Source organism: Corvus cornix, chromosome 7, assembly GCF_000738735.6.
Source record: "Corvus cornix cornix isolate S_Up_H32 chromosome 7, ASM73873v5, whole genome shotgun sequence".
NCBI lineage: Eukaryota > Metazoa > Chordata > Aves > Passeriformes > Corvidae > Corvus > Corvus cornix.
In genome coordinates this window covers 18667392-18680461 of record NC_046337.1, presented here as the reverse complement: position 1 = coordinate 18680461, position 13070 = coordinate 18667392, and the positions used below count along the sequence as shown (strand labels likewise).

The following is a 13070-nucleotide window of genomic DNA, read 5'->3' as shown; positions in this document are numbered from 1 at the left end:
CTGCCTAAGTTAAAAAGGTTTGCTCTGGCTTTGCATTTGACATAGGATCTATTACTGAATTGAGTGATGCTTACCAAGATTGTAAACAAAACTCTGAAGCATAAGAGTGAATGTTAAAATAAAGCACCCACACACAAAATCTGACTTACCTCCTATGATGAAAAATCTTTGAAGGAAAAAAGAAATTGAATCAAGCTTCCTCTGTTTGTTGTTCTCTCATGTCTAGTATTGATACTTCCGAGCAGAACTGCAACTTGAACAGTCTTTAAAGCCACGCCATTTCTATCTTTCAAGTTATCCTGACCATACAAATGGAGAAAAGAATTTTGTGAATTTTGGTATTCCTTTCTCCCACCTAAAAGCTGGGGTGATTTTGTTAGGAATTACATTCTCAAAGTAAGAGTTGGTTTATCAGGTACATTGAGTGGTTGTTAAACTTTTGCTGCAGTATCTTTCTCACTGTGCAGATTTATAACTGCTATTGACAGTTAAGCAATATGATGTGAAACAGCTCTGACTAATGGCATCACTCTTACTTGAGTCCCTGAGGATTAATACTGCAGGACAGCAAAATTATCCTGGATCTCAAGACTCTCTGAGAGTGAGAGCCTTTCCCTCATTCATTAGGTGGGTCACCATGTCATCGCAGGAGATCAGGTTGGCCAGGCAGGGCCTGCCTTTCCCAGTGCCTGGCTGGGCCTGATCCCCTGGGTGTTGTGTAGGTGCTGTGTGATGGCACTCAGTAGTCTGATCCATGACCTTCCCTGACACCAAGGTCAGGCTGACAAGCTGATCTTTCTTCCTGCCCTTCTTATAGGTGGACATCACACTAGCTAACCACCAGTCATTTGGGACTTCCCACTTCTGGGACCTCCCCATCAATCATGTTGACAGGAACCCTCTTCTGCCTTTTCCATCTGTAGCTGATAAATACTACTAATTGGGTGGGATTGCCTGCATGTTTATCAAGGTACAATAGAGAAAACAGTGTTTGCTTTGGTAGCCCTTGGCTTATGTGCTGCTCCTTTGTAATATCTTGAGAGGCTATCAACAAGAGCTCTGAACAAAACCTTTTCAGATCGAGATGCTATTCTAGAGCTGGACGCAAGACTGAAGGAACAACGTAAAACAGCAGGACAGCAGGCTCTGTACTATGCTGGCTTGTTTTTGTGGCATCTTGGTCGTGAGGACAAAGCCCGTGAATATGTTGATAGAATGATCAAAGTTTCTGGTGGTGGTAAAGAGGTAACTGGATTTTACCTTTCTTTAATGTAAAAGATTAATAGGCAGTAATGCTGTTAGGAGGTTATTCTGAACTATTTTGTGTTCTAGTACTTTCTTTCTTAATGTCATAAGTTCATTTGACACAGCTGAGTAAACTGCCATAATGATTTTTTTGTCGACTAATAATCATTTTCACTTAATAAATAATAGATAATGGCTTAATAAATGAAAAGATCTCACTTAATAAATGGAAATAATATGCAGTTAAGCATGTATTGCTACTTGATACCAAGCCGCATAATTCCTAGCAAAAAAATAAGCATCTGGATCTGAAGGCTCAAAAATACCCAAAGGATTTGGGTTTTAAATTTTCAGCTGTTGTTAAAGGCAAAATTTGCCTAGGTTTTTACTGAAATAAGTGCTGTATATAGCATTGTCTTTGGCATTTATATATAGAGATCACAATTCATTAGAATCTTGTATCTCTAAAGAGATTTCAGAAAACTTATTAACGTTATTTTTTTAAGGCGGGTGTCAGCTTCAGTTCAAGGAGAGAAACATGAAAAACTGGGGGTATTTTTTGTTGTCAAACATCTTTGAGGCAGAGCTGTTAACATTGAAGCCATAATTGTACAGTAGTATTAAACAAAAATGTTCCTCCTCTGTGTGGTTCAGTACTTGTTCAGTTTGTAATGGTTGATCTATTACAAATTAAAATCTGCAACTATTCTAAACATTATTTTCTGAAATTATGATTTAAGTAATGGCTTAGCTTTCAAACTAACAGTGATTATTAATTTAAATAGGTAGTTATTTTAAATAACAACTAATTTATTGGCTAATTTATGCTAATGTAGAAATAACTCATGGTAGTGGAGAAATAATGAAGGACATCACAAAGCAATAGTATGGTAATTCCTAAAAAGACTAAGGATAGTTCATTTTGGTGAAACAGCAGTATTTATGACTTTGCTTATTGAAACAATAGTTGTTTGTTTTTGTTTGCTAGTTTTTGTTATTAGGAAATACTGTTTGGATATATTGCTTAGTATGAAATATTTCTAGCTGATGTATTTAAAAATATTTGAAGTAATTAATTTTTTTGCAGACACATGCATACAGATGAAAAAGTACATTAGTATTTAAATATATATAAAAAAATCTAAGTTCACTTATGATTAGCTCTTTTTCTAGTTTCACAATACAAAATTAGGTTTATATGTTTACTTCGATTTTTTGAAACATGGTTCACAGTGTTTAAACTTGGTCAAATAGGATTTGCTTAGTGTATACTTTTTTGATACAATACTTTATGTACTCCTTATATGGAAATACAACACCTGCCTTTATTTTAAAAAATGATCAAGTATATAAAGTTTAGCTGGTTTCCATTGCATAACAAAATCATGACCCTGATTGTTAGCAATTACAAAATATGGCTCTTCTACTAACCTTTAGAGTTTTAAATACAGAACTCATTTCTTTAATTTTATGTTCTAAAGCAGCTAGTGATTTTTTGTATTTTAAATATATGTTTTGATGGCAATTATAATTTGATTAAATAGTTCAGGACTTCAAAATAGGTTTTATTCACTTAAGCTATGTTTGAAACACATAAGAGAAATAAATTTCATTCATTACAAGTAATAAGTTCTTCAAGGAAAAGACACATTGCACCTTTTAAAAGTTTGGGTTTTCTTTTAATAATACTTTTGAGGATTTGAGAAATGTCAAGAATTTTGTCTTTTACATACATGTTTTTAGTCAGGAAGTAGAAGAAAAACCTCAATTTTCTCACTTCTTTCAGCACAGTATGTTTCTCAGTGTCTCATATAAGCATTATCTTAAGAAAACATTGTGCAGAAATGTTACAGAAAATATTCTGTCTAATGTGATCATTTCTGTGAGTTTTTGTTCTGACTGCTGAATATGTTAGACTTGTTTGTTGCCATTGATGTTATTTTCTATTTCTGTAAGTAAATGCACTATTTTATTAATTTAACTCTGGAATAAATTACTGAAGTTTTAGGTTATGCTAAAGGGTAGTTATAATTATGTCTTTGAAGTAGTTATAAGTCCTTTATTTAGGTTATTTCTGCTTATTGTATCTTGTATAATTTTCTATTACCTGGTTAGCAAAGAATTCCAATTTGTATTTTGTTCACAGGGGTTAATTTTGAAAGCGTGGCTTGATCTCACCTGTGGGAAAGAAACTCACATTAAAAAAGCTCTGAAATACTTTGATGAAGCACTGCAGGAAGGCAATGATGTTTTTGCACTGCTTGGTAAAGTAAGTTTAGTTCATTATTTTAAATCTTCGTAGATGTCATATTAGTCTTGTAGAGTGATTAGAGAGATGCTGAGAAGAGTAGTGCATAATGAGCTTGTCCAAGGAATAGAAATACAGCTCAGACCCTGTAGGTACTTTAGGGTTCTTTAGACACCAATGTAAAAATAAAGGTATAGATTAAATACAATCAGTCTAAACTTATATTGTGGTTATGATTTTGCTATGCTTGCAAGAAAACCTTTCTATTCATGTATTTATATATACAAAATGTGTTTCAAATCACTTGAAAATTTAAAAATGTGTGGTCTCTTCCTTTTTGCATGGGACACCTATGCACATTACAGAATTGCTGTGTGCCAGAAAATAGTAGTTAAACACTATAGTGAGATTTTTTTTTTTTAATAGTGTTAACACTCCTTTTAAGTTGTCATTAGTTTGTTTCATGTGTTCATTTGTGTTCATAGAATCATCAGTGATTATATTTCATTAAAGGAGTGGCATGAATTATTTTCTTTACACGTTTTCTGTTTCAGAGCATATTACTTTATATCGCAGACATTGTTACTCATTAATATGATGTTTGTTTAGCATTCTAAAGCTAAATGTAGAAAAATTGTTCAGTGAATATTAGAAGAATATCCTGAATTCAGGAGAGTGTGCACAATAGTATTTGGTTAGGTGTGTGTGCTTGGCTGCATGTGGAGCACTGAATTAGATTAGCAGTATATGTCAAATGTAGTTACTGTAATGAAGTTTCAGACAGGCAGCTATCTCACTAGGGCTTAAGAAATTAACTCTCAGAAGCTACTGTGTTTCCACCATTTCTGTCTTAAAAAGATGAAATAAAATGACCCACATACAGTCACCTGGAATATGGTAAGTAAATTCAAAGCATCAAAGCAAAACAGGGTCTAAGTCCTAAATTTATTTCTAGTTGAATTTATTTAAATCTATGATACTTGACTTCTGAAGTAGTTTTGTATCTGTAATACCCTGCAAATCACATTGCAGTTAGAAAATTGTTAATTCTGGCAACAATAGTTACCTGCTCAGTGTGGGTTTTTACATACCCCTCAGGGCTTGAATAAATGTTTTACCAGTGGGTTGTGTTAAATATCCTAAAATTGTGGGATACTTCATACAAAGTTATTTGAAACCTAATAAAACAATTTTACTCTTCAGCTATGTCTGTCTTTTTCTTGCTTGCAACTGACTAGTAAGTTGTAAATACTGCAGTTACCTTTGTTAGAGAGTGCTTACCACACACACCAGGCTTTACACGTCATCCTTTGCTATTTGAATGTTGCAATGTGTCTAGTTGTCATTGATACTGAGGTAAAACTATTACTTCACTAAAGAGTTTTGTCTCCCTAGCTCTTTTTCCTGATTTCTGTATGAAAGAACTTCTGGATCTTCCCACCTGTGTGAGTGTACAGGCTTTTGATATGGCTTCTTTTCCTTCCATTAGGCACAGTATTTTGAGGTTCGACAGAATTATTCAGGAGCTCTGGAAATTGTGAACCAGATAATTGCAAACTTCCCGAACTTCATTCCTGCTTTCATAAAGAAAATGAAGCTACAACTAGCTTTGCAGGACTGGGAGCAGACAATTGAAACAGCACATAGGTTGAGTATGAAGTAGCACACTACTAAATTATTTTCTTGCCATGTTTACACTCTAAGGACACTTTGAAACAAAAGTAGATAGGTTTCCATTCATCGTTAATGAATCTGAATTACTTGCATCAGTTTTTTTTAAATAGATTTCAAGGGAATTAAGTTTTATTAGAACCCAGCCTTGCAATTCTGTGAGGATACTACGTCAATACATGAATCCGTTTTGGATGGAAAAGGGTCTTTCTTCATATAGGCACGAAATAAGAGCTGTGCTTTCATTTTGATCCATGATGTAAAATGACTGCGAAATACAAGTTATTCTATTCCTGGTTTAGGATAAAATAGATGATTGAGCAAGGGTTTGGTTTGGTTTCTTTACATTCACCTTTTGTTTGGCTTTAGACTATTGCAGAAAGACCCCCTCAATTTAGAAGCCATAAGAATGGAGGCTCTGCATCATCTGTGCAGGGAAGGAAATATATCTGAGGTGAGTCTTTTTATTAGCAGAACGTTGAGCAAAACATAGTGCATGTGGCATCTAGCTCCTACAAAGGCTATCTTCTTTATGTATTCTCCTCATATACTTTGTCTGGTCATGTGCTGCACTGATCTGCAGGAGGTATATTCACCTATTCTGATTTGAATGGCTACTCCAGCTTATTGCTGGGGTGTTTTCTGGATGCCAAGGAAAAGATAATTTTTAACCTCCATCTTTCCAGAGAACAGGTGTCAAGCCAAACAGAAATGTGATCTGGACAGTTAACTGAGTCATGTTGATTTGAATCATTGAAGTGATCTTTTTTGTTTTACTGCTCTTTTGATAAATTCATAAGTTATTGTAAGCCTTCCATTATTTTTAAATCCTTTATTAATTGAAATAAGGGAAATAATGAGGTCTTGTAGTGATAGATTTTTGGGAAGTAGGTCACATTTGTTACACCTGTGTTTTGTTCACCATTTTTTGACAATTACTGTGGGGTTTTTTCAGCTCTAAGAATCCTATGCTACTTTTCCTTCCACTCCCAAAATCCATTGTTTTGCACAGGCATATATGCATGTATTTTGTGTGTACGATGCTTGTGCCATTTTTAAGGAAGTTTTAAAATAGTTGATCTAAATTGGCAGCAAAAATTCATTCTATATTTTTTCTCATGCAAAAATACTGGTATAATTTACGTGAAAATTTAGCAAAAAAAATGTTCTCATTGTGTTGTAGGTGTTTTCAAGTTCTAGAAGAAAAGGTATTGACTTTGTTTAACACATTTTCAGTTATTACAAAGAACTCAGTCATTAGTCTACTTATAATCAAATTTAAGTCTAATGCACAATCATGGGAAGTATGGAGAAGTAGTGAGAATTGCTCACTTCACTCCAGGGAAGCCATCCGAAAGGAATCTTGCTGGACACAGTAGAGTGTTAAGTGAAGATTCTGGGGTAAAATGTCACATGTAACTAAGAGCCATGTCTAGGGAAAAATTTCAAGGCCAGTTTGATTTACACATTTCAGGTGCCTGCATCTAAAATCATATTAAAAAAACCTGTGTACCTTATTACTGTATGCCCAGAAAATGCCCTTATGTGTTTTGAGAAGCTAATGTTAAAAGTCTGAGCACTTGGAAGTGCTTTGCTTTTGAGCATGTGTGTCTTTATTACACTGAAGCCCCAACAGGATTCACAGATCAAATTCCTCAGACTATCTTGCTTTATGGGACTCCTCTGTTACATCAGACTTAGCTCAAGTCTTTCACCTTTTTAGAGCATGGATAAATGACACATGCTCTGCTTTATTGTCACTTTACTACCCCAAAGTATTTTCTTAGGAATTCTCAAGTCTAACTCCTTGCCCTGAAAACCTCTGAATTTGTATTTCAAGGTATTAGTGCATAGTAAAAATGTGGCTAGTTTTTAGTGAAAATTGTTCAATTGTCCTAATCTGTTAATTGTTTCTATTACTTATTATATTATTTCTTTTTCTCCAAGGCTTCAGCAAGACTGGGAGACCTAATTAAGGCACTGGATAGATTAGAGCCACGTAATTCTGAGCTATTCTGCAAAATGGCTTTAGCTTTCAGTAGAACAGTGAGTATGCTTTTTTTTTTTTTTTAAGCAGCATACAGCTATCTATATATCCTGGGTTTGTTCTATTTTTTGGTAGGCAAATGTTAAATGTTTACTAAAAAGTAGAAAATTGTGGACAGTTGAAATAGATTAACTCCTGTAGCCTTGGTAACCGCATTTTTCAAGCCGTATATTCAGTATGAATTGCAATGCTTAATCCATCTCCTTTCAAGAATGATTTTACTGTTTGCTTTTAAGTGAGAAACAGTGAAAATACTCTCAAATGTTCACCTACCATATTCTTACTGTAGGAAACTGATAAGGTTAATCACATAACCTTGGAAGTGAAGGTTTCTTTAAGCTCTGTATTTATCAAAAATTGCTGTAAGGAAGCATTCAAAGCAACTGTTCCTTATTGTATGGTATTATATATTTATGTTTGAATCCATCCCACTTTAATGTCACAATTTTTATAGACTTACTACAGACTAATTTATTCTTACATGAGATGTTGTCTCAACTGATCTGGCTACATTCAGTGTGTTTGTCTAATTGAATCCGAAAACTAAGAAAAACTTAAGGCTTAAAGATTGTTCTTACCATTAGTGTGGCCGGAACCAGCTCATCCTTCAACATACACAGACATTAGTTGAAAAAGCATTTGATTTGGCATCTGACAATGCAGAATTTGCTACTGAACTTGGCTACCAAATGATTTTACAAGGGAAAGTGAAAGAAGCTCTAAAATGGTACAAGACTGCTATGACACTTGATGAAACAAGTGTTTCTGCACTAACTGGTAAGGTCTTACACTTCCTTTTGATTTTTTACTGGACAATGCTTTTTTGATCAAATTTTCCTATTACTGGTAGTAGGAAAATCTAGAACTATTAGAACAGGAGCACTAGGTTGTATTTTCAGATTCATGGTGTGCTTTCTTCCTTGTAGCCAGTGTCTCCTTACTGGATATGTCTTTTGGTCTTCCTTTTTGAAAAATGAATCTTTTCTCTTCTAAATTAGAGCTCTCAAAGTAATAGTAGGAACAGACATTTTGCTGTATTTTACTTATTTTTTTATTTTATTTCTATAGTGCTTGGGAACTGGAGAACTCTTAGGCACTACAAAAATAAGAAAACCAAGGGCAGGTGATAGAACAAGCTGTCCGTGTCGTCATTTGTGTCCAAATTAGATTGAAAACCATAATCAAGTCAAAACATCATACTTCGGATGTATGTGTCACATCCAAAAAAACCCCACTTTATAATAAGTCCCATTTGTGTCAAAAAAATTGAGAGTAAATATGTCATATTTGCTTGACAGATTTCTCCCTGTATTTTTTTTTCTCCTTGACTATGCCATGGCCTTAATATTAAAACTTGAGATGGCAGGAGTGGTTTGTGTGTGCGCGTGAGGTTGTTTTCCTTCTTGTAGTTCTTCTGAATTTAGAGGCCAGACTTTATGGTGCTTCTGCTTAGTCTAGAACCACTTGAAGATTTACTATTTCTAAATGCTTTATAGCATATTAATGTATCAATCACGTATGATCTACCCATGGTTTTTCTGAGTATGTAAAATTTGCATTACCATAAGTCTCAATCCGTTCTTTCTTTTCATGTCACTGCTTTGTGAAGAGGTTGAGAGAAAAAGTTAATTCTGGAAAAGAAAGCATGTGCTTGACTAGGAAGATGAATTGGCAGTGAAATCTTCCCATGTGTTACAGGAATTATCCGTTGTCAGCTAATACAAGGTCAATTAGAAGATGCGGAGCAGCAGTTGGAGTTTCTTAATGAAATTCAACAGTCCATTGGGAAATCTGAGGTAGGAGACATCTTTCTTCATTGAGATACTTTGATTACAATCTGAACTGTGGCCTTCTATGACGTGTTCTATATTTCAGTCACTTGAGTAGAGCATTGTTAATGGACTACTGTTAAGTCTAAGTTTCTGTTTTTCTTCCTACTTAAGTTAATGTGTTGCTTAACTTTGCAACACAAGGCTGTTTGCTTGCAGAGCAAAAATATCATCACTTTCTAGCTGTGTTTGTTCTCTGAAGATGTTTGAAATGTGAAGGAGGGACAAATATTAATTATTTTCAGGATTTTGTGATCAGACAAATGTAAAGGTTCTTGCACAAATTAAAGGAATGAATTGGTAGAATAATCATCAAGTGTCCTTTGCAACATACTATGTCTTACAATATCCCTAAATACAAAGAAGAAGTGGCTAACATTAATAATTATGTAGTATTTTATGAGTAACAGATAAATGTATCTGGAATATGCAGAACGTTTGGGGTTTTGTGTTTTTGTTTCTTTTCTGTAGGAATTATCTTTCTTGCATGCAGTCCTAGCTATGAAAAAACATAAGAGACAAGAAGAAGTTACTGCTTTATTGAATGATGTTCTGGATACTCACTTTTCATCTTTGCATGGATTTCCTCTTGGCGTGGAATATTTTGAGAAACTAAACCCTGATTTCTTGCTAGAAATTATTAAAGAATATCTTAATTTTTGCCCAGCACAGGTAAGCAGCTGTAGATGACATCTGTTTAAGAATGGGAATTACTTCATTTTGAGATCAGTTAATCATGAAGCAAAGGATTAGAAAATTTTCCCTCTTAAAATGTGAATTTATTTGAAGTAAGAGTACATTTTAAGATATTACACCACTGTTTAGTCAAAGTAACGATAAAAATACATGTTTTGTGATGTGAGCAAGTGGCAGTAATGACATCTGAGGAAACTTGGGATATTTATTCCATGCACTCTGTAGTTGTACCGTCTTAGTATCTCTTAGGAAACTGTAATGATACAGTGAATAGAGCTATCTCATTGTGAAACTGGGATGTTCATACTGACCACCCTATTCATGATATTTTTGTTGGCTTAGGATATCTTTTCAATGTACATAAATTCCTTCTTTTGTGTGTTGGTAAAAATCAGTGGAATACTGCCTTTTTATATTATTGTTAATAATATTATTATTGTTGAAAAGTCTCACTTGCTTAGGAGGCTTAATTTTCTGTGGCTGAATTTGTGTGCTCTAGTTTTGGCAATGAAACCACGTAGAACTTAATAAATTGAATGGGGAGCTGACATCTTTAAGGCAGAAGAAACACATTTAAAGTTTCTTTAAATAGTGTCTTCCTTAAATAGATTATTCTTCTGAAATAGCTGGGAGCTGACTTCTGTTATCCTGTCATTATTTCTAGCCTAATTATAGACCCTTTCCATAAATATGTTTATGTAGAGTTTTAAAATCTTAACAGGAAAACAAGTAGCTTTCCGTTGCTATGAACTGCCTCACTGTCTATAAGAAAATGATAATGTTTGAAAGTCTAAAACATCAGTAGCAGTGACATTTTCATGTCACAGATGGAGATGATAAGAAGTGTCATTCTGTGAGGGACTTTCTCATCTGAAGACCTCCCTGGGATACGTTCCAGAAGTACTGAATGGCAATGATGGGTTTTAATTTGGAATTAAAACTGCTTTTCTGAATTGTTGCTCATAAAAAGATTTTTAGAAGAAAAGACAGGCTTTTGCTGAAGTTTCCTTTATCTCTTTATTGCAAAAAGGACTGTCTGGTGTTTGAAAGTGAGGAGTTAGCTAGGTGGTGGAGGCTTCCACTTTGATATTGGAGATTGCTGCTTCTCCAGGACACCCGTCCTGTGGAAATACTGTTTGTGGACAGAATGATGTTTAGGTTGCGTTTTCCTCTTTTAATGTATAAACCAGTTAGCAACTAGCTAAAGTAATAGAAGGAAATGAATAATGTTTATAATAAAGAGCAACTAAAACGTGGTATGTTGTACTAGCAGTTTGCATGAAAGTAGATATTTTTCAGCAGCTGTTTTCAGTTTGTTGCTAGCAATATGGTTATGTTCTGTGGTGTGGGATGAGGGTAGGCATGACAGGACCAGAACCTTTTCTTCCCAATCTTCTCATCATTCATTTCAGTTTCAGCTTTCTTGTAATTGAATTCATGGTACTGCTGTGTTGAATGAGTTGACCTGGTAATTCAGAATGTTTATGGCCTGACTCTTCTGCTTATGTCAGGTCTAAAGTGTTTTGTGACCCTTGAAGTCTCTGAGACTGTCTTATGTTCCTGCTGATATCAAGCAGTTGCCCCCTTAAATTTCAAAGATATTTTTTTTTTCTATTGCTTCACAATGACAGCTGCTTGGACTGAATGAAATAACAAGGCTTTGCTAATGCTCATTTGAGTTTAAAGTGAAGCTCAGACTTAAAATGAAATCTAAATCTAAGACCTGTTGACTCAAATGCTGGTTTTTATTAGTTTGTTGGGGTTCTTTTTGTATTGCTTACTTGTTTTTTTGCTCCTAGCCTACGAGTCCTGGGCAGTCTCCTTCACCCCTTCTCAAGCACTGTGCTTCAGTTCTTGAAACTGTTGTAAAAACTGTGCCCGGTCTTCAACAAGCTGTCTTTTTAATTGCAAAAGTGAGGTACTTGTCAGGTAATAGTTATATGAATGGTTAGTTAACCGCCTCTAGTTTATTTAATATAAAAAATTAATTTCATACTTGTGACACATAATGAATATTTCTTTCACTGCAGAACAATATGTTACAGCTAAGTGAAGAACATTTGCACTTCCCTTTTTTGTCATTTATATAAGAGTATCTTAATGGTACAGACATATAAATATAGTATTTTTTAATCTATTTCTTCCCAAAAAGTTAATTTATTGAATGATTTACAGATGGAACAATGGGAAAATATCATACCTTTGACCTGCTTTTGATTTCATGTCATAACCTTAAAATACTTTGTATGAGTTTATTCACTAGATGCTGACGTTTATTTAAAAAAAAATAGGTGACTAAAAATGCTACATATATAACCTCTGAATTTCATATCAACTGCTTTTTCACTTTCCCTTCCTTTCCCCACTTCCTAGGGGATATTGAAGCAGCCCAAAATAATCTACATTACTGTCTGGAAAGGAACCCTTCTTATGCAGATGCACACTTACTGATGGCCCAGGTGTATTTGGCTCAAAACAATACCAAACTATGTTCTCAGTCCTTAGAACTTTGTCTAAGCTATAATTTTGAGGTGAGTTGAACAAAAGAATCAAATAATTTTATTCAGTCAGTCATCTGAAGGTGTATGGTTTTGTATGTAATAATTTTCAGCTCAACTTTGTATAACTCTTCCACTACAAATTTAATGTCTAAATGTTTATACGAATGTGGTATCTGAATATTTATCAAAGAAATGACGATGAGGACAAAACTAACACCTCACTAATTTTACTTTATGTGTCTTATACATGGCTGTATGGGATTTTTGATTTGTTGACATCAGTGGAACTTTATGTAGGATTAGTAGAGAGTTGGGAACACTGTACACACACCCCAAATTAGGTCTGAGTTGTGCCCAAGTGTCTTGAGATCACTTACCTGAAAATTACCATTTCTTTGCAAGCGTGTCCCATCTTGCTTTCTTCCTCCAGGTGATACAAGAATGCTGAAGATTAATTAGGTACCTAATTGAGGTCCTTGCTATTTCACAGAGCTATATTTTCCTTACAGACTTCTATTTTCACATGAAGTATGTTTTATAAAGGTGAAGAATGGCATGCAGGACTTGTGCCAAATAATGATTGTATACTTCTTTCAGTCAATAGCCTGGTGAAGTGTGCACACAGCAGCATGGGAGACACTCAGAATACTTAAAATTCAGTCTAGTCTGAAATAAAGCAGCAGTGAATGTTTTTCTATCCCAAAGTCTCATCCCTTGTAATAGTTTTTCTTTGTAGTTAAAAACTTACTAAATTACTACTTTGCGTATTCTGAAAATTCTTATATTTTCATCATTAAATTTCTGAAATTGAATTTGTGTATATTTGGAGGAAA

At 34.4% G+C, this 13070-nt stretch overlaps 1 protein-coding gene across 1 annotated transcript in view; it reads left to right on the top strand.

The window, feature by feature from the left end:
- The window catches only part of TTC21B (tetratricopeptide repeat domain 21B), a 38069-nt gene that overhangs the window by 1875 nt on the left and 23124 nt on the right, over positions 1-13070 (top strand). The window contains 10 exon segments of the mRNA XM_039554935.1: positions 1079-1245; positions 3392-3514; positions 4983-5140; positions 5534-5618; positions 7112-7210; positions 7796-7988; positions 8910-9007; positions 9512-9712; positions 11536-11665; positions 12110-12267. Coding sequence (XP_039410869.1) covers positions 1079-1245; positions 3392-3514; positions 4983-5140; positions 5534-5618; positions 7112-7210; positions 7796-7988; positions 8910-9007; positions 9512-9712; positions 11536-11665; positions 12110-12267 — 1412 coding nt within the window.